General features: G+C 50.3%; 2 protein-coding genes across 2 annotated transcripts in view; both read left to right on the top strand.

The window, feature by feature from the left end:
• SENP3 (SUMO specific peptidase 3) overlaps positions 1–5,988 on the top strand; it is a 36,274-nt gene extending 30,286 nt beyond the window's left edge. Inside the window, exon 11 of the mRNA XM_082197642.1 lies at positions 5,058–5,988. Coding sequence (XP_082053768.1) covers positions 5,058–5,168 — 111 coding nt within the window. The 3' untranslated portion in view covers positions 5,169–5,988. The remainder of the gene's footprint in view (positions 1–5,057) is intronic.
• Positions 5,989–11,059: 5,071 nt separating this feature from the next.
• On the top strand, positions 11,060–21,558 carry EIF4A1 (eukaryotic translation initiation factor 4A1). The gene is made up of 11 exons (XM_082195557.1): positions 11,060–11,148; positions 12,907–12,955; positions 13,145–13,277; positions 14,129–14,268; positions 15,480–15,648; positions 16,661–16,770; positions 17,413–17,556; positions 17,672–17,809; positions 18,617–18,706; positions 19,424–19,503; positions 20,677–21,558. The coding sequence occupies exons 1-11, from the start codon at positions 11,126–11,128 to the stop codon at positions 20,819–20,821; spliced, it is 1,221 nt and encodes a 406-aa protein (XP_082051683.1). The 5' UTR covers positions 11,060–11,125; the 3' UTR covers positions 20,822–21,558.
• The last annotated feature ends 2,984 nt before the right edge of the window (positions 21,559–24,542 follow it).

Genomic DNA, 24,542 nt, shown 5'->3' with positions numbered 1-24,542 from the left:
GGCTCGCACAGTGGTTTCCTTTACAGACAATAAAGACATATAAGCCACACACAAACACACATACACACACCATATTTTTCGCTCCATAAGGCGCACTAGACCATAGGGCGCACCTAGTTTTTAGAGGGGGAAATTAAAAAAAAATTCCCCCCTCCAGCTCCAAAGAGCAGCGTACAGGCTGCGCGCAACCTCTCCCTGCCGGAGGGGTTGCGCACGGCTATGGCACAAGCCAAGACAGCAAGCAGGATCCATCCCACTCGCTGTCTTGGCTTGTGCCAAAGCTGTGCGCAACCCCTCCAGCAGGGAGAGACTGTGCGGGGCTAAAGCAGCCATAGCCGCATGCAGCCTCTCCCTGCCGGAGGGACTGCACATGGCTTTCCCTGAAGCCTTCGGAGCGCAGCGCAAGTTCCTGATGCGCTCCGCAGGCTTCGGGTTCCTTTTGCTGAAGCCGGGAGAGCAAGAGTCTCCTGGCTTCAGCGAAAGGAACCTGAAGCCTCCAGAAGGCAGCGGGAATTCGCGCTGCGCTCTGAAGGCTTCAGGTGGCTATCCCTGAAGCCTGGAGAGCAAGAGGGGTCGGTGCGCACCGACGCCTCTCGCTCTCCAGACTTCAGCGAAAGCAACGCAAAGCCTCCAGAGCTTGGAGGGAGCGCTCCCTCTGCGCTTCGGAGGCTTCGCGTTGCTATTGCTGAAGCCAAGGAGCCTGCATTCGCTCCATAGGACGCACACACATTTCCCCTTCATTTTTGGAGGGGGAAAAGTGCGTCCTATAGAGCGAAAAATACGGTAGTTTTCTCTACCTGTGAGTTCCATTATTATAGGGAATAAAGGTTCTATATAGCCTTAAATGAGGCAATCATCTGCATAAACTGATGGCACTATGCAGCCATGTGCCTCAATCTTTCTGCAAGAGATAAAACCATGCCATATATTTAAAAAGCAGTCATTCAAGCGCTGCCCTTCAGTTACTTTTAGTTTGTGAGATATCTTTTCAGGATAGGAGGTGATTTAAAAATAAATACAGTGGTGCCTCGCAAGACGAAAAGAATCTGTTCTGTGATTCTCTTCGTCTAGCGGTTTTTTCGTCTTGCGAAGCAAGCCCATTGGCGGATTAGCGCTTTTAGCGGCTTTTAGCAGCTTATCTGCTGATCGGATCAGCTGATAAGCGGCTTAGCAGCTTAGAAAAAGGGGGGAAAGGGGGGGGGGAACCAGCAGGAACTCGCAAGACATTGTCGTCTTGCGAAGCAAGCCCATAGGAGATTCGTTTTGCGAAGCACCTCCAAAACGGAAAACTCTTTCGTCTAGCGGGTTTTCCGTCTTGCGAGGCATTCGTCTTGCGGGGCACCACGGTATTCAGGCGTACGAGCTATATGTTGCTCTTGTATTTTCCCTCTGAAGGGCATTTTACCTTTTATAAAGACCCTGCATGGAAGGGCATACCAAACCATTCAGTAATCGCGTCTGATCTTACATATAAGATCTGCTTTCACCCCACCCCGGTTGATAATGCTTTCTCTGTTGCATCTGTTGTTTGTGTGAGATGATCAGACTCATGCAGTTTTCCTATTAATTCCTACATAGAAGTACCTTCCTTGCTGGGAAATTCTGACATGTCAAGTACACTGGTACCTCGGGTTAAGTACTTAATTCGTTCCGGAGGTCTGTTCTTAACCTGAAACTGTTCTTAACCTGAAGCACCACTTTAGCTAATGGGGCCTCCTGCTGCCGCTGTGCCGCCGGAGCCCGATTTCTGTTCTCATCCTGAAGCAAAGTTCTTAATCCGAAGCACTATTTCTGGGTTAGCGGAGTCTGTAACCTGAAGCGTATGTAACCTGAGGTACCACTGTAACTCGTCCTTTTCAAAAACCAAGCACTTCTTTCAAAAGAATGATCCGGAGAGTTGGGTCTGGAAAGGCAGCCAAGCAGCCACTATGCCTGTGTTTTCGCTGTTAACAGAGTCTGTAAAGCTACGACAAATCATTATGTGAAGGCCTGCGAGGTTAAAAGGGAGTCCTTGTGCCCATGAAGGTTGTGAGCCGCTGTTCTAAGCGTTTCTGTTGCAAAAAAACCCCTATGCATTTAATTAAATCTACATCCCACCTTTTTCTCCAAAGAGAGCCAGCGTGGTGTAGTGGCTAAGAGCGGTGGACTCGTAATCTGGGGAACCGGGTTCGCGTCTCCGCTCCTCCGCATGCAGCTGCTGGGTGACCTTGGGCCAGTCACACTTCTGTGAAGTCTCTCAGCCCCACTCACCTCACAGAGTGTTTGTTGTGGGGGAGGAAGGGAAAGGAGAATGTTAGCCGCTTTGAGACTCCTTAAAGGGAGTGAAAGGCGGGATATCAAATCCAAACTCTTCTTCTTCTTCCAAAGGAGCCCTTGATGGCATGGGGTGGGTCGGCAGATGCGCATGTCTGCGTACACACACTGCTTTTCAGGTGAACGTCATAAAGGTGGCTTTAAAGCCCTGAACGGCTTCAGAGGCCCAGTATACCTGAAGGAGCGTCTCCACACCCATCGTTCAGCCAGGACATGGAGGTCCAGCTCTGAGGGCCTTCTGGCGGTTCCCTCCCTGCGAGAAGTGAGGTTACAGGGAACCAGGCAGAGGGCCTTCTCGGTGGTGGCGCCCACCCTGTGGAACTGCCCTCCCTTCAGATGTCAAGGAAATAAACAACTGACTTTTAGATGACATCTGAAGGCAGCCCTGTTCAGGGAAGTTTTTAATATTTGATGTTTTATCATGTTTGTTATACAGTGGTACCTCAGGTTACATACGCTTCAGGTTACAGATTCCGCTAACCCAGAAATAGTACCTCGGGTTAAGAACTTTCTTCAGGATGAGAACAGAAATTGTGCTCCAGCAGCGACAGCGGGAGGTCCCATTAGCTAAAGTGGTGCTTCAGGTTAAGAACAGACCTCCAGAACAAATTAAGTTCTTAACCCAGGTACCACTGTATGGTGTTGGGAGCCGACCTGAGTGGCTGGGGAAATCCAGCCAGATGGGCGGAGTATTAATAATAATAATAATATTAAATGCAAATCATTCAAGCAAATAAGCATCATCAAATTTGCAGCCAGAAAGCAGGATTTCCTACATTGGCTCCTAGTACTTTTCCGAGCACAATTCAAAGTGTTGGTGCTGACCTTTAAAGCCCTAAACGGCCTCAAAGGCCCAGTAGACCTGAAGGAGCGTCTCCACCCCCATCTTTCAGCCCAGACACTGAGGTCCAGCTCCGAGGGCCTTCTGGCGGTTCCCTCCCTGCGAGAAGTGAGGTTACAGGGAACCAGGCACAGGGCCTTCTCGGTGGTGGCGCCCGCCCTGTGGAACACCCTCCCACCAGATGTCAAAGAGAACAACAACTACCAGACTTTTAGAAGACATCTGAAGGCAGCCCTGTTTAGGGAAGCTTTTAATGTTTGATGTATCACAGTATTTTAATATTCTTTTGGAAGCCGCCCAGAGTGGCTGGGGAAACCCAGCCAGATGGGCGGGGTATAAATAAAAAAATATTATTATTATTATTATTCCCCCTTCCCGCAAATAAAAGAGAGGGTGGTGAGGATGCAACCTCTGTTTGCAGCAACTGCAGCTCGTATTGTGGGCAGCACACGAGGCTTTTCTGCCTTCCTCCCGTATGGCAAGATTTTACTTCAGAACAACAGGCTTCAAAACACTTGCATGGTCAGTCCAGGCCTGGCGGAATCTCAGAAGCCGTTTTCTGGGGGTGGGATGGGTGCCCAGGTGGCAGGAACAGTCAGTCCCAGCCCTGGAGGGAAGCTGTCCTGCAATGTGCAGCTGGATAGAACCTTCCAGTTTCCCTATGTGGCAGGGTTTCAGCTAGACGCTCACAGGGCTTTTTCTTTTTTAGTGCATTCATTGCGATTTAAAGGAGAGAATGGTGCGGTCGCATTTGGGAAAGGTTCAGGAGAAGGGCAACCCAAATTATCAAGGGGGTGTGGCGATAAAGGTTGTGGCCTTTAGGGATTTGGGGGGGGCAGAGAAAAGACAAGTAAGAGGCAACAACAGACCCTCTTCCGAGCGGATCTGTCAGGTGTCCCGATTACGTACAGAACTGAACAGCTTTTATAGGAATGGCAAACTTATCCCAATGAGACAAGAAATGAGCATTGCAGGGGTGAAAGCACAGGAACGCGGCATCACTGCTCAAATCCCGCTTGCATGCTTGCTTGGAAAACACGCCAGTGCAAGTACAGTGGTACCTCTGGATGTGAACCCACGTCTGCGCATGCACGGGTCGTGATTTGCAGCTTCTGCGCATGCACGTGACATCCTTTTGAGCGTCTGCGCATGCACAAGGGGCAAAACCCGGAAGTACAGTGGTGCCTCGCAAGACGAAAAGAATCCGTTCTGTGATTCTCTTCGTCTAGCGGTTTTTTCGTCTTGCGAAGCAAGCGCATTGACGGATTAGTGCTTTTAGCTGCTTTTAGCGGCTTATCTGCTGATCGGATCAGCTGATAAGCGGCTTAGCGGCTTAGAAAAGGGGGGGGGGAACCAGCAGAAACTCGCAAGACATTGTCGTCTTGCGAAGCAAGCCCATAGGAAATTCGTTTTGCGAAGCACCTACAAAACGGAAAACTCTTTCGTCTAGCGAGTTTTCCGTCTTGCGAGGCATTCGTCTTGCGGGGCACCACTGTAACGCATTCCGTTACTTCTGGGTCACTGCAGGGCGTAACCTGAAAACGCTCAACCTGAAACATATTCAACCCGAGGTATGACTGTAGATAAATAGGTACCGCTGAGGCGGGAAGGTAAACGGCGTTTCCGTGCGCTCTGGCACTCATCATCGTGTCCCGTTGCGCCAGATGCGGTCTAGTCCTGCTGGCCACATGACCCGGAAAGCTGTCTGTGGACAAACGCCGGCTCCCTCGGCCTGAACGCAAGATGAGCGCCGCAACCCCATCGTCGCCTTTGACCTGAGCTGACAGTCCAGGGGTCCTTTACCTCACCTAACACACAGCTGGCTGGCCAGTTTGAGACCGGAATGATGGGCCATTGGACTCTTAGGTATATATTGCTGATCCTCCTTTCCTTTCTCTTCCAGTATTCCAAATTCCTGGCGCTGGGCCTCCCCTTCTCCTTCACCCAGCAGGACATGCCGAAACTGCGCCGTCAGATGTACAAGGAGTTGTGCCACTGCAAGCTCACCGCGTGACGAGCTCACACACACACTCATACCAACACAACACACACTCACACACACACAACACACACACCCTCCCAAAGACCGACTTGGACGGCCGGACACACGACTCCGACTCCTCCAGCTTGACAGCAGACATCCGATTTGGGGTGTACGGAAAGCGGGGAGGGGGTGTCCTTAGGTCACTGGAACTCGTTGAGGTTTAACAAGCGGACTCGTTTGGGGGGCGGGGGGTGTCGTTTTTAACCCGAGTTAAATCCCCCTCCGCTTTCTTCTTTTTCTTCTTCTTCTTCCTGGTCTCTCATTTTTGTTTCGTTCGTATTTAAAACCGACCTCCAGAGGGTTGGTTCTGTTGGGGAAGTTGCGGGGATTTTTTTGGGTGGGGGGGAGACACACAGCGGATGGGTGGGATGGAGGGCGAGCGGGTGGGATTGGGGAAGTTTCTTATCACCGAACATGCCCTCTGCACATGTTCCGCTCCAGTTCGGAGGGAGAACTGGGGGGCGGGGGTAGAGTCCAAAAACGAGGGACCAGGAAGGCGGGCACAGGGGGGGGCGCGGCAGCATAAATTACCCTCCTGCCCCCCCCCCAGCTTCTCCCTCTGTTTTATCTCGCCCTGTTGGTTACTTGTGTTAGTGGATAATGTATGTTCTGGTTTTTATCCCGCCCCCCCCCTCAAGGGAGAGGGAGTTGGAACAGGGAAGGAGGGGCTCTGGTGGGCGGGCGGGGGGGCAGGTTTCTACACTGGGGCCGAGAAAACGGAAACAAGCATTTTTTTATACGATGGCTACCATTGTGGGTAATAAAAGAAAAAGCATTCTTTGGAGAAAAAGGCATTTTCTAACCTCCTTGCAATGCGTGGCGGTTGCGCAAAGGTGTTCTGTGCAGTTTTACGAGGCGAGCAAAGAGTTTTGCACCTCCTGCCCTAGATCCGCTTTTTAAAAACAATATATAGAGAGAAAAGGATGCGGGTGGCGCTGTGGTCTAAACCACTGAGCCTCTTGGGCTTGCCGATCGGAAGGTCAGCGGTTCGAATCCCCGCGACGGGGTGAGCTCCCGTTGCTCGGTCCCTGCTCCTGCCAACCTAGCAGTTCAAAAGCACGTCAAAGTGCAAGTAGATAAATAGATACCACTCCGGCGGGAAGGTGAACAGTGTTTCCATGCGCTGCTCTGGTTCACCAGAAGCGGCTTAGTCCTGCTGGCCACATAACCCGGAAGCTGTATGCCGGCTCCCTCGGCCAATAAAGAGATGAGCGCTGCAACCCCAGAGTCGTCCGCGACTGGACCTAATGGTCAGGGGTCCCTTTACCTTTACCATTTTTATAGAGAGAGAGAAACAAAACAAGGTCCTAAGCCTTTGTGGTGGAGAACACTGTCAGTGGCTATGCTCTAACTCCACATACAGGGGCAGCAGTGCCCTTGAATCCTGGTTTTTCACTGGGACATCTGGTCAGCCACTGGGATGAGGCCTCCTTTGGCCTGACCCAACAGACTCCCCTCTCACCCTGCAATAGAGGAGCTTCGACAAGTGTGATAAAACCTCGGGATGGTGTTTTTTTGGGGGGGTGGAGCGTTCATCTGGCCTTCTTGGGTTGGAGGGTGGGGGCTCTGTCCCTCCATAGATCTGCGTCCTTCTCCCTCCATGGCAAGCATGATAAATCGGTGTGGGAATCCGGTTTTTTAAATGGAACCTCCAGAGTGCCATTTCTCCAGGTTGATTCTGTTGGGGGTCGGGGGGGATTGTAGGTAAGGGGTTGGGATTGAGCAGGGAGGCTGATTAACACTGGAGGTCCGAAGGCAACACCATTTGTTGTGATCAATCACAGAGCAAGGTAGCTCTCACTTTTCTCTGTCGGCCTTGTTATTCCACCTTTTCCACTGAGCTCAAAGTGGCATATGCGATTCTCCACATCCACCCAATTCTTCATCTTATCCCAACAACCTGTTGTTGTTTAGTCGTTTAGTGGTGTCCGCCTCTTCGTGATCCCATGGACCAGAGCACGCCAGGCCCTCCTGTCTTCCACTGCCTCCCACAGTTTGGTCAAACTCATGTTCGTAGCTTCAAGAACACTGTCCCACCATCTCATCCTCCGTCGTCCCCTTCTCCTTGCGCCCTCCATCTTTCCCAACATCAGGGTCTTTTCCAGGGAGTCTTCTCTTCTCAGGAGGTGGCCAAAGTCTTGGAGCCTCAGCTTCAGGATCTGTCCTTCCAGTGAGCACTCAGGGCTGATTTCCTTCAGAATGGAGAGGTTTGATTTTCTTGCAGTCCGTGGGACTCTCAAGAGGCTCCTCCAGCACCAGAATTCAAAAGCATCCATTCTCCGGCGATCAGCCTCGACTAGGCTGAGAAAAGCAGCGGCTGGTCCAAGCTCACCCAGTGGTTGACGGGGTCGGTGGGATTCGAACCCTGGTCTCTCCCTAGTGCAACACACGAACCACCCTGGCTCTCTGTTGGAGGAAACTCAGGCATTGTGGTGGGAGAGAGGATAGTGGGAGAGCCATTCTGAAATCGGAGCCAAGCATTATGAAAGCGGGGGGGGTGTGCTCATTTGGGGGGGCTGGAGCAAATTCCCCACAATATGCGTGTGGTGCGTTCCAACGTGGATCTCAGCTAAGCCTACACAGTGTGTGTTTATGGAGCATCTTTCATGGGCATCACACCCCCCTGGGTGTAAGACGTCCTTCTGACTATCTGGTTTTTGCTGCGATATTCGTTTTCCTTGAACCCAGTCCTCCCTGTAGTGAGTCATCGGCTGGATTGAAAGCCTGTTTGCTTTTGCTCCTCCGCAACGGCTCTGGGAGTGAATCACGCGGGTTACTCAGAGCCAGGAATCTTCTCTAGTCCAGCTCAAAATATTCTGGCCACTGGTTTCTTCCTTCTGGAAGGGCCTTGCTCTTTCCTGGACAAGGGAGACGGGCCGGGGGCTTTAATTATAAAAATATTTATGTAACACTGTATTGGGGAAAAAAGGATTGAAGTGGTCTGCCAGAATAGCTATGTACTGTAAAAACCCTATGCACTGAAAAATAAACTAACCATCGCAGAAAGATAATGCTCTCAATTGCCTGCACGTCCCTGGAAGCGCAGAAATGTTTTAAGCAGTTGTGTAAAAGCTGGAACAGAAGGTGTCAGTGGCAGGGAGTCCCACAGGAACGGGCCAAAGACACAAAAGGCTCAGTTTCTTGTCGTTAAAACATGCATCGCAAATCCAGGGGACAACCAACGAAGTTCCTTCAGATAATCTCAAAGATCAAGCTGAAGTAAAAGGCCCCAGAAAGTCCTTAAACGTACGTCACTGGCTTGGTTTTAAGGGTAGGGTGGCGCTGTGGGTTAAACTCCCGTTGCTCGGTCCCTGCTCCTGCCAACCTAGCAGTTCAATCGCACGTCAGAGTGCAAGTAGATCAATAGGTACCGCTCTGGCAGGAAGGTAAACGGCGTTTCCGTGCGCTGCTCTGGTTTGCCAGAAGTGGCTTAGTCATGCTGGAAACATGACCCGGAAGCTGGACGCCGGCTCCCTCGGCCTATAAAGCGAGATGAGCGCCGCAACTCCAGAGTCGGACACGACTGGACCTAATGGTCAGGGGTCCCTTTACCTAAGATTGGGCAGCAACTTGGAGCTTCTCAGATGCTAGGAAAGCTTAGGTCTGCCTCTGGTGTTTCCATTGTTTATTTTATAGATTTGTATCCTAGACGTGTGGCAGAGTGGCTGATAAGACAATATAACACTGGTCCTAAAAGCCCTACATTGGTTCCCAGGACGTTTGCAAGCACAATTCCAAGTGTTGGTGCTGACCTTGAAAGCCCTAAACGGCCTCAAAGGCCCAGTAGACCTAAAGGAGCGTCTCCACCCCCATCGTTCAGCCCGGACACTGAGGTCCAGCTCCGAGGGCCTTCTGGCGGTTCCCTCCCTGCGAGAAGTGAGGTTACAGGGAACCTGGCACAGGGCCTTCTCGGTGGTGGCCCCCGCCCTGTGGAACGCCCTCCCACCGGATGTCATGGAAATAAACAACTATCTGACTTTTAGAAGATATCTGAAGGGAGATTTTTAACGTCTGACATTTTAATTTTTTTAAAGTTATGTAAACCGCCCAGAGTGGCTGGAGAAACCCAGCCAGATGGGCGGGGTATAAATAATATTATTTTTATTATTATGCTGCCCTTTGTCCGAAGATCCCAGGGCGGTTCACAACAGAAGCATACAAAATGAGAACACAAAATATTGATTATTGGCCATGCTGACTGGGGCTGATGGATGCTGTCAAGTCCAACATTTCCCTCATCTCTCTGCATTTTGCTTTTCAAAAACTGAAAGTACCTTGGCACGCTGGATCAGTTTCAAGGTGGGCCAAGGAAGTTCAGGCAAGGGCTTTTTTTGGCTGCCTCGACAGCAGATTTTTGGTATTTACAAGGTGCCTCTTAATCGCTTCCTGCAGTGGGCCCCTAAATCGTTTTAATTTAAAAACAGTAAACTATAACAGGTGGTGGTTTGTTTTTGAGAAATGAGCTGTTGCAGCACACCTTAGATTGGACTGCTCACCTATAATAAATAAAATATTTTGAAATAAAAATGGGAGAGGGGAAAGGAACAGGCCAGTGGAAAAGCAGGGGGGGGGATCCTTACCAGCGGATCAACGGGGGGGGGGATCCGATCCACCCTCCCAGATACAAGAGGGTTTGTGGGGTGGGGGGAGTTTTCCAGTTTCGAAGCTGGAGGGGTCAGGAAATTTGGCGCTCTTTTTTTGGAGGGAGGGTCCAAATCTTCCTGCCCAGGAACTTCCACAGCACGTAAAAGGGGGCTCCCTTGTATTGGGGGGGGGCCTTTTGCAAAAAATAATAATAATTGCAAATTAATATTTTTTTTGCAAAAAAATGGGAAGGGTTATTTTGGGGGGAGGGGTCTCTGAAAAATGCACCCAGTGATTAAATTTCAACCCAGCCCTTTTAACTTTTTTTTTGGGGGGGGGCAAATCTTCCTGCCCAGGAACTTCCACAGCACGTAAAAGGGGGCTCCCTTGTATTGGGGGGGCCTTTTGCAAAAAATAATAATTGCAAATTAATATTTTTTTTTGCAAAAAAATGGGAAGGATTATTTTGGGGGGAGGGGTCTCTGAAAAATGCACCCAGTGATTAAATTTCAACCCAGCCCTTTTAACTTTTTTTTTGGGGGGGGGCAAATCTTCCTGCCTAGGAACTTCCACAGCACGTAAAGGGGGGCTCCTTTGTAATGGGGGGGCTTTTGCAAAAAAAATAATTGCAAATTAATATTTATTTTACCCAAAAAATTGGGAAGGCTTTTTTGGGGGGGGGGTCTCTCAAAAATGCACCCAGTGCTTAAATTTCAGCCCAGCATTTTTAACTTTTTTTTGGGGGGGTGATTTTGTCAGCCTCCTCTTGTCACCCCCCCCCCAGGCCTATATCACGTGGTGCTCTGCCCTCCCCGCTGGACAAAGGCAGCAGGCCCAAAATTCAGGCCCCAACGCCTAACCACGTGGGCCTTTTTCCTCTCCCTGTCTCCCCCCCTCCTTAGAACCCGCCTTCTCCTCTTTCGGGCTCCCATTGGCCCGCCGTCTCGACGGACGCGGCCGGCGACCAACCAGAGCCCGGCGCTCCCCGTTGACGTCACGACGCCCGAGTTCTTTCCACCTCTCCCTTTCCCCCAACCCCCCCCACGCTCCTCTCTCTCGGTTTGACGTCAGCGTTAAAAAAAAACCCGCCCGTCACGGATCCCCCTCGCCCAATGGGAAGGCGGTGGCGGCGAGCCGCTGGCCAATGGCGTCTCCGGAAGCGGAGGAGGGGGAAGGCGGCGGGCCAATGGGGGCGAAGCCGGTCGGGGAGAAGCGCGCGGGGCCAATGGCGTGAGGCGGGCTCAGGGGGAAGAGGGCCAATGGAGGAGGGGCCGCGGGGCGGGGCCTCGGCGGGATGTTATAAGGGGGAGCGAAGCGGGCGGGGCTAGGACCTTTTCCCCAGGATGTCTGCGAGTCAAGAGAGCCGGTGAGTGAGCGGGCGAGGGAGAGAGAGAGCGCGCGCGGCAGGGCCTCCCCCCCATTTTCCCCACATAGGCCCGTCCAGGCCTCTTCTCCTCCCTCAAGGTTCTATCGGAGGACCGAACCATTACGCGGCCATGGGGGGGGGGGTTGAACAGGCGAGAGAGAGGCGCTTTCCTCCCAGCGAAAGAACCGCGAATTGTTTCCTCCTCCTCGCCTTCCTCCATTTTGTTCCCTCGCTTTGAACTCCCCCACCTCGGCTCATTCCACGTGGCCGGCCAGGTCGGGGCCGTCGCCCCCCCCCCATTTTCGGGAATGGACCCGTCCTCCCCCGTAAGGTCTCTGTGGCTTTGCGGCCGAGACCATTTTCATCGCGGGGGGGGGAGAGAAAAGAAAGAAAGCCGGAACGGGCCTCACCGGCGTGCGAATAGGAACTTCCTTCGCCAGAAGCGCCGCCATTTCGGCCGGGAGGGAGCGCGGGGCGTCGGTTTCTGTAATGGCGTTGCCCCTTCTCTCCCCCCCTCAAGTTTTTTTTCCTCGAATGCTCGCGGGCGGTTCCATTTTTCGTCGAGAAAAAGGGGGGGAATCTCTTTAAGGCTTTTTTTTGGTGAAGAGAAGGCAATATTCTTTCTGTGCCGAATGTTCCCCGTGTGGAGGGCGAAGGAAAAAAAAGCGGCCTGTCCCTTTTTTTCCCCTCTTCCCCCTCCCCTTTTTTCAGCCATTTTGAGCCTTTTCCTCTTATACAAGTTTTTCTCTCTCCCCCCCTCCCCATTTTCCTCAGTGGTCTGCTCCTCCCCCCTCCTCACTTGGACTCGCCCATCCTTTCCCCGCTCCCCCCCCGGGGGGGTCAGTTGGGCAATTCCATTTCCGCACCGCGCAGACTTGGCACGGGCGAGCCCATTTTAGAGAAATGGGGGGGGCAGAAGCAGCGCTGCCTCTCTCCCCCCCCCCGCCGCGGGCGCGTCCATTTCTCCCTTCGTTTCTCTCCCCCCCCTTTTCTCCCGCCCTGCCTATTGTCCTGTCGCTTCGCATCCGGGAACTCTGCGCCCGTGACGTCACGGGCCTGTGGCCAGAGGCGCGGGGAGGGAGGAGCCTCTTGCCCTTAAAAGGAAAGCAGGAAGAAAGAGGGAGCGGGAGGCACGTGGGGAGCGGTGAATGGGCCGCCAGGGGACACGTTGAGCTTACGGCTAGGACGGGGGTGGCTAGGAGGAATGGCCGGAGCTGAAAAAGGGGCCTGTGGAACTCACAGCCACAGGATCAGGGGGGAGAGAACAAGAGCTCTGCTGGATCAGGAATGGCTGGAGTTGACAAAGGGGCCTGTGGAACTCGCAGCCACCAGATCAGGGGAGGAGAGAGAACAAGAGCTCTGCTGGATCAGGCATTTCCTCCCTCCTCTCCAGCTAGGATGGGGGTGGCTGGAAGGAATAGCTGGAGTTGACAAAAGGGGCCTGTGGAACTCACAGCCACCAGATCAGGGGAGGAGAGAGAGCAAGAGCTCTGCTGGATTAGGCCAGTGGCAGTGTACCTGTGGCCAAACGAGTGGGAAAGCCCTGGTGGTGGTGATCAAATTCTGACCTTCCAAGGGGTAAACCTTGCTTTTTCACAGCGGGTGGTGGTGCTGGCCTCTACTTGTCACATAAGGCTATTCCTTACATAAGCTATTGCAAAACAAAGTGCCTTTTGCAGCCATAATAATATGCAATGGGTTGATATTTTCCTGGTTGCTCATTTGAGCTCTTCTAAAATGTTGTTTTTCTTCCTCTAGACCTAGAGACAATGGCCCCGAAGGGATGGACCCCGATGGTGTCATTGAGGTAAGAAACCACCCATGTCCGGAATCAGTTGGATAACTAAATAATGGGGGAAACATACCATGATCTCTATCCCAACCAACACAATGGCATCCAGATTGCCCAAAATACCCTTCTGGGGGCTTGGATGTTTCTTTTGAGAGCTTTGGGGCTTGGCTGTGGGAGTTCACCTTTCCCTGCTTCTCCCTACAGAGCAATTGGAACGAGATCGTTGACAGTTTCGATGACATGAACTTGTCGGAGTCCCTCCTGCGAGGAATCTACGCCTATGGTTTTGAGAAGCCCTCCGCCATTCAGCAGCGAGCCATTCTCCCTTGTATCAAGGGTGAGGCTAACTGCTCAAGCACACTTCTTCAAAGGGGGGTGGGGAGTACAGGGAAAGGCAGGCAGCGAAAAGGAGAAGACATTGATTTCTACATTTACTGCTTGGAGTGCTGCCCTGACGAGCAAGCATTTAAGCCCCATATTGCAGAATATATGCAGCAAATGATACCAAACTGACTTCCGCTTAGATTGCTGCTTCAGTTAAGTTTAGCATTGCCAGAAAAGGGACTTTGCTGCATCAGATCAGTATCCTGTTCTCAGGCCAACCAGATTCCCCAAACAGTAAAATCCTAGCACAGCTAGCATTCAGAGGTTCCCTTTATGCTTCAGGGAGTGACTTCCATAGTTGTGTGGAGAATTCCGTCCTTTTGTCTGCCCTCCAGATATTTTGAGCTTTCATTTCAACTAGTCCTCCATCAACGTCGCTGTTCTGGCTAGAAATGATGGGGATTTGCAGTGTTAAAAATCTGGCATGCACTAGGGTGAGGTGGGAGCTGCTTTTTTCTGATCAACAATACTAGGCAGAAAGGAAGGAATTTTGGGAGAGCTTTCCAAGTTATTCCCACCTAACACTGCAAATGCAGCTGTTCTATTTGCCTCCGATTCTTTTCTCCACCATCCCCCTTGCTACTGGGCAAAGAGGCACCTCTGAATGTGGTGACTGTCTTATATCTAGCAGGGGGACATGAACGTTACCCTATTCATCCCAGCACAGCGTTCCTCCCCGTGGCTGTCGAGCTGGTTCATGCTGGGGAAACACTTATCCTGTCACAGCTCCCTCTGAGGCTGGCGAGATGTGCTAGTTGTCCTTTGTGTGTGTTTGTGACGCCGTCCTGCTTTCCTTCTGCCCAGGTTACGATGTGATTGCTCAGGCCCAGTCTGGCACTGGGAAGACCGCCACTTTTGCGATCTCCATCTTACAGCAAATTGAGCTAGACCTGAAAGCTACCCAAGCGCTGGTCCTGGCCCCAACAAGAGAGTTGGCTCAGCAGGTAAGCCTTTCCCCCCTCTTTCCAGCCCAAAGTAATAGTAATTAATAATAATTTATTATTATTTATACCCTGCCCATCTGGCTGGGTTTCCCCCAGCCACTCTGGGCGGCTCCCAACAAAATATTAAGAACACCATCAAACATTAAGAACTTCCCTAAACAGGGCTGCCATCAGATGTGCCCAGCTTTGTCTTGTATAAAAACCACGTGTCCTCTTTTTGCAGGTGGAACCAAGGGCCCCCAAAAACAAACTCCAGAGGTCTCCATTCATTCCTCTGGTTTAATGGGCAAAGAGGCGCCTTTATAAACTGTCTGACAGACAGAACGTGCACAGGTGAAGCTTTATCCATAATTGCATTTCTGTACTAGGAAAGGCTGAACCTGTTGGAGTTTCTGCCTGCCGCACAGCTGTGAAAGGCGCAAGGACCCTGCTTTTCTTTCCCCCCCCCCTCCTTCCACCAAAATCTGAGCAGACGTGTATAACGTTTCATTGTAAATCAACAACGCAGGGCTAGAGACTTTTTATTTTGAAAAGTTGCTATTCAGTTTGTATCCTGCTGTAAACCTTATAGCCCTTCCTGGATCAGCACAAGGCCACAAACCTGTGGCCCATCTAGTCCCACAATCCTGTTCTTGCGTTGAGTTTCTCCAACCCCTCTTAAAGCCATCTGAGTTGGTGACCTTTGCTGCCTCCTGAATGAGGGAGTTCCACAGATTAACATGCCACTGCGTGAAGGAGTGCTTCATCTGTCCCCTTAAGTGACCCTGCTTGGCTCCTGTCCTCCCTTTGACATTGGCTCCTAGCCTCTTGTGTCCTGCGTCTCCTTCCCTGGCGTGCAAGAACATTTGGGGGGGGGGCTTTATTCCGTTTCTCCTGGCCTGGTCCCGCTCCACAGAGTGACGCCGAAGAGGCTTTCCGCTGAAGAAAGGAATCGCTGCCTCCGCTCCGACCCTGTTCTCTTCCGTCCATCTTCCCTTCCCCCTGCCAGTTGACGAAAGAGGCACCTTGCACAAAGTGGGGGCCTCTTTTTCTCCGGCCGGGGCACAGCGACCGTCCCTGTTCATCCCAGCACAGTGTCTCTCCTGTGGCTGTTTGCTGGTTCATGCTGGGGAAACAAAAGTGTTGGCACCGGGAGGCCATTGCCCTTGACCAGCGCCAGGTAAGAGAATCCAGGCCCCGCTAACAATTCGGCTCCTCTCATCCTCCCACAGATCCAGAAGGTCGTGATGGCCCTAGGAGACTACATGGGCGCTTCCTGCCATGCCTGTATAGGCGGGACTAACGTCCGCGCCGAGGTGCAGAAACTGCAGATGGAGGCCCCCCACATCATTGTCGGGACCCCCGGACGTGTCTTTGACATGTTGAACAGGCGATACCTGTGTAAGTATCTGCATTCTTCAGTTTCCCTCCAGGTAGCAGCGCAATGGGCAACTCATGATCTTACAATCTTTATAATAGTAATAATTTGTTTTTTGTGCCCCACCCATCTGGCTGGGTTTTCCCAGCCACTCTGGGCGGCTTCCAACAAAGATTTAAAATATGTCACACATTAAAAACTTCCCTAAGCAGGGGTGCCTTATTAGGAAATAAATTCAAAAGGGAGAAAGCACAAAGAAACTTTACGGCAGGTTGAAAGCAGCCTACGGTTCAATGTTGACTTGTTGCAGGACATTGCCTGAAACACCAAATTCCCCCAACATCTGGTCTGCCTGTATTTTTATGTAATAAGTTCGCTTAATTGTAGTTATTACAGATTAAGCTTTCTCAATCCCTTTGGCTCTAGTAGGCTGCCATGACCTTAGCAGCAGTTTTAACATTAGACACTATTCTTCAACCAGAATTTAAATCCATGGATTTGGGACCTGCCTTCTGTAGCAGGAAAGAACAAGCTGGCTCCATCTTCCGTGGGAGATCCCTTCGGATATTTGAAGCAGGGTATTGGGTGGGATAGAAAGAATAGGCTATTGGGCAGGGTAGAAATAATAAATTATTATTATTATAGGTGCCCTCAGTCTTCCCCAGACTAGACACACCCAGCTTCCTCGAAGCGTTCCTCATCAGGACTTTGTTACCAGCCTTATCTCTGGCTTGTGTGACTTTGCTCTTGGCAGCAGAGTTGCCATTTTCATAAGCCAGATCCGTATCGCCCCGTCTTGCTGTTCTGTGATGATCTCCCATGCGTGTCATCTGACTCCCCTCAACCCCCCATATTTCCCTCCTGGTTGGCGTTCTGCTGTGCTGGGAGAGAAAGGTGCGGGTTTCGGAAGTGATCATAGCTCTTAAAAGATTCCTGAGAACAGCAGCTTCACCCAACCACCATCCCATTAAGGAGACAATCTGTATACACACACACACCCAAAGTCCTCACCAGGGCTCCTGTTTGTCTCTGCAGCGCCCAAGTTCATCAAGATGTTTGTGCTGGATGAGGCCGACGAGATGTTGAGCCGAGGCTTCAAGGACCAGATCTATGACATCTTCCAGAAACTGAGTGGGAACACACAGGTACGGTAATTTCTCACCTCACTGGGGCAGAAAGTTCCACAGAGCTTCACCAATGGTGCCCAAAGCTGATCGTCGTCAGAGCAGCCTCATTAGGCTCTTTAGTTCTCTGCAATGGAAGGTTTAGGCCAGCGGTGGCCAAACTTGGCCCTCCAGCTGTTTTGGGACTACAATTCCCATCATCCCTGACCACTGGTCCTGTTAGCTAGGGTTTATTTATTTATTTATTTATTTGAACATGGATATTTATTGAGCTTTATCATTCATCCTGTTGTTTAAAATTATTCTCCCTCCCCTCCTCTGGACTTCCCTCAACTCCCCCTCCGCTGAGATATTTAGTTTTATTTATTGTATCCTGCTTTTCCTACACAAAAATAAAATCCCTTATCATTTCTCCGCTGATGATGATGGGAGTCCAAAAAACAGCTGGATTGGCCACCACTGTTAAGCAAACCTTCAGGTACCCTGGGCCTAAATTGCTCACAGCTTTGTTCAAGGACCTTGAACCCGGCTCACAGGTGATTTCCCTCCCACATTCTGCAGCAGCTGGAGGGTCCTGAGCCAGACCCAGGGCAGCCCCACATAGAGTACATAGCCTTGAGGGTACCAATGTATTGACCCGCAGCCCCTCTGCCCCCTTTGCAGGTGGTGCTTCTGTCTGCCACCATGCCCATGGATGTCCTGGAGGTGACCAAGAAATTCATGCGGGACCCGATCCGTATCCTGGTCAAGAAGGAGGAGCTCACCCTGGAGGGTATTAGGCAGTTCTACATAAACGTGGAGAGGGAGGTACGTGGCGACTGTTATGCAGGGCTTATGGGGTGGCCGGGAGGAGGTGTTGATTTAAATTCGGAGTGGGTCTTCGGCTTCGGTTATAACTCTCCTCCTCCCTCTCGCGCCAAAGGAGTGGAAGCTGGACACCCTGTGCGATCTCTACGAGACCCTCACCATCACCCAAGCCGTCATCTTCATCAACACCCGAAGGAAGGTGGACTGGCTCACCGAAAAGATGCATGCCCGGGACTTCACAGTTTCCGCCATGGTGGGTGAACTAGCCTTTTCTTGCAGGGAGGGGGGAGTCCTGTCTCTCAGGGTTGTCTGATGGGGATGTCTCTCAGTCTATATAAATTTGCTTCTGTGGAAAGGGCCCCGGAGCCTTTAAGCACAAGTTTGCTATAAAAAGCATTGTTCAGAATAGGGGTTTTCGCAACCCACTGAAATTGAAAGCAGTAGCAATTGCAATTACTCTAAATCCAATTAAAATTTCAGTTTAATGCAACAAAACTGTTTAACTTCAACCAGCAATCGCCAGCTTTTCAAAGGCATTTACAGGACATCCTTTCCTCTTTGTGCTGTCCTCAATAATCTCCCTCCCCCACCGCCCTCAAAAAGTTGGCCACCAAGGATTAGGTGTCTTGTGGACTGAGTTGGGGGGGGACTTTGATGCTGTCCCAGGAATGAAGAAAGGCATGCTGTGAATTTAACTAAAGTGTGGCTTTTAAAATTGTCAATAAATTTAGTTTTCTCAACAAAATAGGAGGAAATGGTAACTTTTTCAACCTTCGAGTTAGAGAAAAAGCAGCAATTTAAGCGATCTGAAACAAAACATGCAATTCAGATCAACAATAGCGTCAACACCATGTAAGAAACAAAAGATTATCCAAAAGTGAGATCAGGGCACAAACGAGATGATTCTGTAATGTGACGCGAGAAGAAAATGGGAATAGTCACGTTTGGGAAAGAAAATGGGAAAGGGTTGTTGGGTTCTATAATTTTCCATAAACTTACAAAATTAGATTTAAGGTGCTGGGGGTGAAAACCAACTCTCTCTCTCTCTCCACCTTTGCAGCATGGAGACATGGACCAGAAGGAGCGTGATGTCATCATGAGGGAGTTCCGCTCTGGCTCCAGCCGTGTCCTGATCACCACAGACTTACTGGTGAGTGTGGGGCGTGAAAGAGGGACATCTGCTGCACGTTGGATGATTCAGGAGAGGTTGAACTGTGGAACTCACTTCCACAGTGGGCAATAACGGCCAATTCATGGAAAACGCCCTTGTGCAGTGCAGATTAGTTGCACTGCAGAGAGCTTGCTTGGGGAGACCACACATTACAAGGAACACAAAATAACTTTAGCAAGCTTTTAATAACAAAAACTCCTTTTGAATTCAATATATCAACAAGCATGACCCATCCACCAGGGTACTGAGAGAGCTAGGTGCTGCTCTTTATAATACTATACCCAATTGCCGACACAGCTTAATTAACACAACAGCACCTGCTATACTGCTTCACAGCTGTAAAACTGAGTCACGTTATTTGCTCTGACCCTTAAAGACACACATCTTGTGGAACAATAACGAACCTTCAAATTTAAAGAGACCGTTCGGCACTTAACGTCGTGCATGTGGGTCTGCCATGTTTGTCCGGTTGGCTCCCCACCCAAGGAGATTCCCTCTCTGCCTGGCTGGTGCAGTGCTGCTGGCGGATTGTAGCTCCTTGGCACACGAGTCGCGGGGGCTGCTCTTCCCCACGGCTGGCACCCGCCACCAAGGTGCCCTGCCACGTAGCAGCCGCCCACAATTGAAAACTTGTGAGTGCAACAGGGTGATAACTGTTGGCGAAACTGCTAAACTGCCCCCACTTCTCATTCCCAGGCCCGTGGCATTGATGTCCAGCAGGTGTCCTTGGTCATCAACTACGACCTGCCAACCAACCGTGAGAACTACATACACAGGTGAGATCCTTGTTTTTCTCCCCCTCACTTTCTGGTCCTTCTCAGGCTTCTTAGATTGCAGTGGGTTGGACTTCAGGACCTCTTGGGTTTCCTTTCCAACCCTTCTTTGCTAAGATGCCAGGCTCTCGCTCCTTGGTGGTTTTTAAGCAGAGGCTGGGTGATGCCCACCTGCAGTTCTGCGATTCCAGCCCAGTTGGCCGCCTGCTTACCTCCTGCTCCCCCCCCAGTAAACGCTTCTCTGTCGCGAAATGATGCACGTCTAAAAAAATGAGTCGCCAGCGTGAAAAGTTTGGAAAGCTATGGTGTAGGTTCTGCAAACAGCTACAGTGGTGACAGCCACAATTTGCGAACCCGAGAAGCATTAATCCTACCAAACCTCCCCCAGATATCTGGAACCACTCTTTATTATAATGCAAAACAACAACCACCGCCCCATGATGGTGTTGTTGCGGTCACGCAGGTGGCGCTGTGGTCTAAAACACTGAGCCTCTTGGGCTTGCCGATCAGAAGGTCGGCGGTTCGAATCCCTGTGACGGGGTGAGCTCCCGTTACTCGGTCCCAGCTCCTGCCAACCTAGCAGTTTGAAAGCACACCAGTACAAGTAGGTAAATAGGTACTGCTATGGCGGGAAGGTAAACGGCAGTTCCATGCACTCTGGTTTCTGTCACGGTGTCTCATTGCGCCGGAAGCGGTTTGTTCATGCTGAGCACATGATCCGGAAAGTTGTCTGTGGACAAACGCCGGCTTCCTCGGCCTGAAAGCGAGATGAGCGCCGCAACCCCAGAGTCAGCTTTGACTGGACCTAACTATCCAGGGATCCTTTTTAGTGTATTTTTGGTCTTTGTTGGAAGCTGCCCAGAGTGGCTGGAGAAGCCCTGCCAGATGGGTGGGGTACAAATAAAATACGTATCTGAAGAAGTGTGCATGCACACGAAAGCTCATACCAAGAACTAACTTAGTTGGTGCTACTGGAAGGAATTTTTTTATTTTAAATAAAATACTAATATTGATAATATTTATTACCTTTACCTTGCCTAATGGGCACCTGACTGGCACTCTGAGAACAGGAAGATGGGCCATTGGGCCTGATTCACCAGACCTTATGTCTTTTACCTTTTACCTGCTCCCCCCAGTAAACACTTTCCTCTTTCTCTTTCTTTCGAACCCCTCCAGGATCGGCCGAGGAGGCCGTTTTGGAAGGAAAGGAGTTGCGATCAACATGGTGACGGAAGAAGACAAGCGCACGCTTCGCGACATTGAGACATTCTACAACACCTCCATCGAGGAAATGCCTCTCAACGTGGCTGACCTCATCTGAGCTGCCTTTGTTAGGGGCTCACTGTGCCTGCGAGAACCCCCCCTTCCCGCCCCCCAATTAGGCACAATCCTCTCTTACCCCCCACCCTTACAAAAAGACCTGCCCTTTTCTATTTTTTTGAGTTTTCTTGCCTTTTGAATAAATGTCACTCTCTCTGGGGGCAGAATGACCTCTTTTAGTGTTTACTGGCGCCTTTTCTCTGTCTCGGTCTCTCCCCCCCCCCCTTACTTGTCGACTTCACTAGGAATTCGGGGAGCAGATCTTAGAAGCCACGATTCCTGGCATCTATAATCTCCTCCCTGCTGTGCCCCACCCCACTCCCCACTGGGGAAAAAAGACCTATTTCATAGTCTCTTCAAAATTCAACCTTTCAACAAAATCGTGGTGCTATAGCAGGAAAGACGACACCCCCCCCCCCTTGGAGAATCGAAAGGGTGTGGGTGTTTCTGTTTTCTCCCTGACTTAAAAATCATTGGTTCAGAAAAAGGAAAAAAAATCACTGATTCAAAGCAAATTGCCAAGACGTTTTGTTTCCCCCCTCCTCTGTGTATCTCGGAAATGAGACCTTTCCCCCCAACACACTTTGTTAAGATAAAATCTAAAAAAAAATTGAAAACTTTTCATACGGCAAAAAAATCTGTACGTGCAACCTTAAGACCTTTTTTTTTTTGTATAGCTATTATTTATTCAAAAGGAAAGTTACAGTGACCAAAATAAACGTGATCTTGAGAAAACTCTATGCGCCTTGGGTGATTTTTGTAAATTTTTAAGGAAGGGAGGGGGTGCCTTACTTGACCATTTTCCTCCATGAATATTAGTGCTATCAAAGTGGGAGGGGGTTGCTTTTATATAACAAATTTTTCTTTCAAGGTCTTCAATCCTTTGAGGTAGCTTGGGCTAGACTGGTCCAAATGTGGCAAGGTAGGGATTCGAACCCTGCTCTTCCAGCACCCTAAGGATTTGGCCACAGTGGCTGGACACAGGGTCTAGAAGCTTGCTTTTTTAGGAGGAAGTGGCGGCAAGCTTCCATGCTGTGATAGCTTTTCTTTTAATGGACAGCAGAGGGCTTTGAGATCCTGCCTTGAAGAAAGGTGTGATGCAAAATGAAGGCATTTTATCGCAGGTCCGAAGAACAGGAAATGCTAAGAAAGAGATCAGCAGGGGAAAAAGACAGTCACAGAACTGAGAAGTTGCACAAAACAAATGAAATTCCATGAAACAAGAAGTAATCGACTAGAAATATTATCTTGTGGAAATAAATTAATAAGAATCAAAAAGTTTAAGGGAAAAAATTAGAAAAACCTAAAATTGAACACAGCCTTAACGGGATGCCGGCTACAAACCTCGTTTTGAGGACTCAAAAGATAACAGTTTCCAATACTGAATTTGTAAAAAAGGTTTGAAAAACTAAATGGCAAGTTTTTGACACAGGTTGGGTTTTGAAGTCTGAAAATGACAAGGGTAGTGGTGCTTTCTTTGGGATGTATCCCTTGACCCCCTTAACAGACATTTCCTACACCTGTTCTTGTTGGGCAAGCAGAGTGGGGTCGTCAGCTAGGTGGGAGCAGCTAAAGGGGCCCCTGACCATTAGGTCCAGTCGTGGCCGACTGGGGTTCCAGTGCTCATCTCGCTTTATTGGCTGCGGGAGCCGGCGTACAGCTTCTGGGTCATGTGGCCAGTATGACTAAGCCGCTTCTGGCAAACCAGAGCAGCGCACGGAAATGTCGTTTACCTTCCTGCCGGAGTGGTGCCTATTGATCTACTTGCACTTTGACGTGCTTTCAGACTGTTAGGTTGGCAGGGCAGGAGCAGGGACTGAGCAACAGGAGCTCACCCCGTCGCGGGGATTCGAACCGCCGACCCGATCGGCAAGTCCTAGGCTCTGGTTTAACCCACAGCACCACCCGTGTCCCTTGGCAGCCTCCAAATGGGGTCCAAGGGCTGCCCCACAAAAAGCGTGCTGCAGTAGTCTAGGCGTGGCTGCCTGGCCTTAAGCCTGAGACAGCAGTAAATCATCATCTCTTTCTTGAAGCAAAGGTAGAGGACTGGGGGGGGGGGACAGGCTTGAACCCCCCCCCCAATAGGTAGGCCCTGCTTCCAACCCCAGATTTGCCCCATATGGGTACCCTTCTGAGGCATGATGGGAACTGTAGTCCAGACTATCTGGAGGCTTAGCATATAATAGCGGTGTGCCAGCTGTTCTTGAAGCCCCAGAGTTATCCTTCCTGCAAAATCCAACATTGCAATTTCATGTTGTGAGATCTTACAGGTATAGGGTGGCATGCAGATTAATGAAAACGCTTGATGGAGTACGCTGAAATGGTGAACTCGACTGGAAGACTCAAAGATAAGGACAAAAGAGACTTTTTTTTAAAAAAAAAAAAAGGCTGGGAACCTTTTAGGTTATACCTACAAAAAGAATGTAAAGAAATAAAAGCAGTTGCAGGGTTTGACCAAAAACGTACAATTGGCAAAATAAATAGTGGAAGCAGAAAAATGAGGATAAAATGTTAGGAAGGACCATATTAAGATAATAAGCAGGAGAAATGAATGTAAAAAACCAGGAAGCGAAGTCGTGGGGAGCTGGTACTTGAGAATTCATTTTGTGTTTATATTGTTTGTGATTTTGTTTAAAAAATATAAACTTTAATAAAAATCATTTACCAAAATAATAATAATTACACTAACGAGGCAAGCCACATTGGGGCTGTGTTGCTCGGAAAGTGTGGGCTTATGACTACTTCAGTTGTATCTAATAATGTAAACCTGTAAGCCAACAGGTGGCAGGTTCGATTCCCATCATAGGCCGCTGCACATTCCTGCATTACAATTTATTGTGTATTTCATATTTGTGGAGGGATGCGGGTGGCGCTGTGGCTTAAACCACAGAGCCTAGGACTTGCCGATCAGAAGGTCGGCGGTTCGAATCCCCGCCACGGGGTGAGCTCCCGTTGCTCGGTCCCTGCTCCTGCCAACCTAGCAGTTCGGAAGCACGTCAAAGTGCAAGTAGATAAATAGGTACTGCTCCAGCAGGAAGGTAAACGGCGTTTCCGTGCGCTGCTCTGGTTCGCCAGAAGCGGCTTAGTCCTGCTGACCACATCAAGTGCGATGAGCGCCACAACCCCCAGAGTCGGCCACGACTGGAACTAATGGTCAGGGGTCCCTTTACCTTTACCTAATATTTGTGGGGAGCTGCTGAGAGAGGCCAAGGAAACCCAGACAGATGGGTGGCATGATAAATAGTACAGTGGTGCCCCGCAAGACGAACGCCTCGCGAGACGAAATACTCGCAAGACGAAAGGTTTTTTCGTTTTCGAGTTGCTTCGCAAGACGAATTTCCCTATCGGCTTGCTTCGCAAAACGAAGCTTGCCCCCGCACCCCGGACCTCTTTTGAAGCAAGGGGCGGCGGGGAGAAGATTGCTTCTCCCCGTTGCCAGCCCCGCAATTTCCGCGTGCGCCTTCCCCTCTCTCCCCGGACCCCTTTTGAACCAAGGGGCAGCAACGGGCAGAAGCAATTCTCCCCGCTGCCCCTTCCCTTGCTTTAAAACAGGTCCGGGGACAGAGGGGAAGGCCCGCGGCGCTTCCCCTCTGTCCCCGGACGGTCTCCATAGGAACGCACTGATTGATTTTCAATGCATTCCTATGGAAAACCGTGCTTCGCAAGACGAAAAACTCGCAAGAAGAAAAAACTTGCGGAACGAATTAATTTCGTCTTGCAAG

Source organism: Podarcis vaucheri (genome assembly GCF_965113315.1).
Source record: "Podarcis vaucheri genome assembly, chromosome: 13".
Classification (NCBI taxonomy): Eukaryota; Metazoa; Chordata; class Lepidosauria; order Squamata; family Lacertidae; genus Podarcis; species Podarcis vaucheri.
This window is presented reverse-complemented; position numbering and strand designations above follow the sequence as displayed.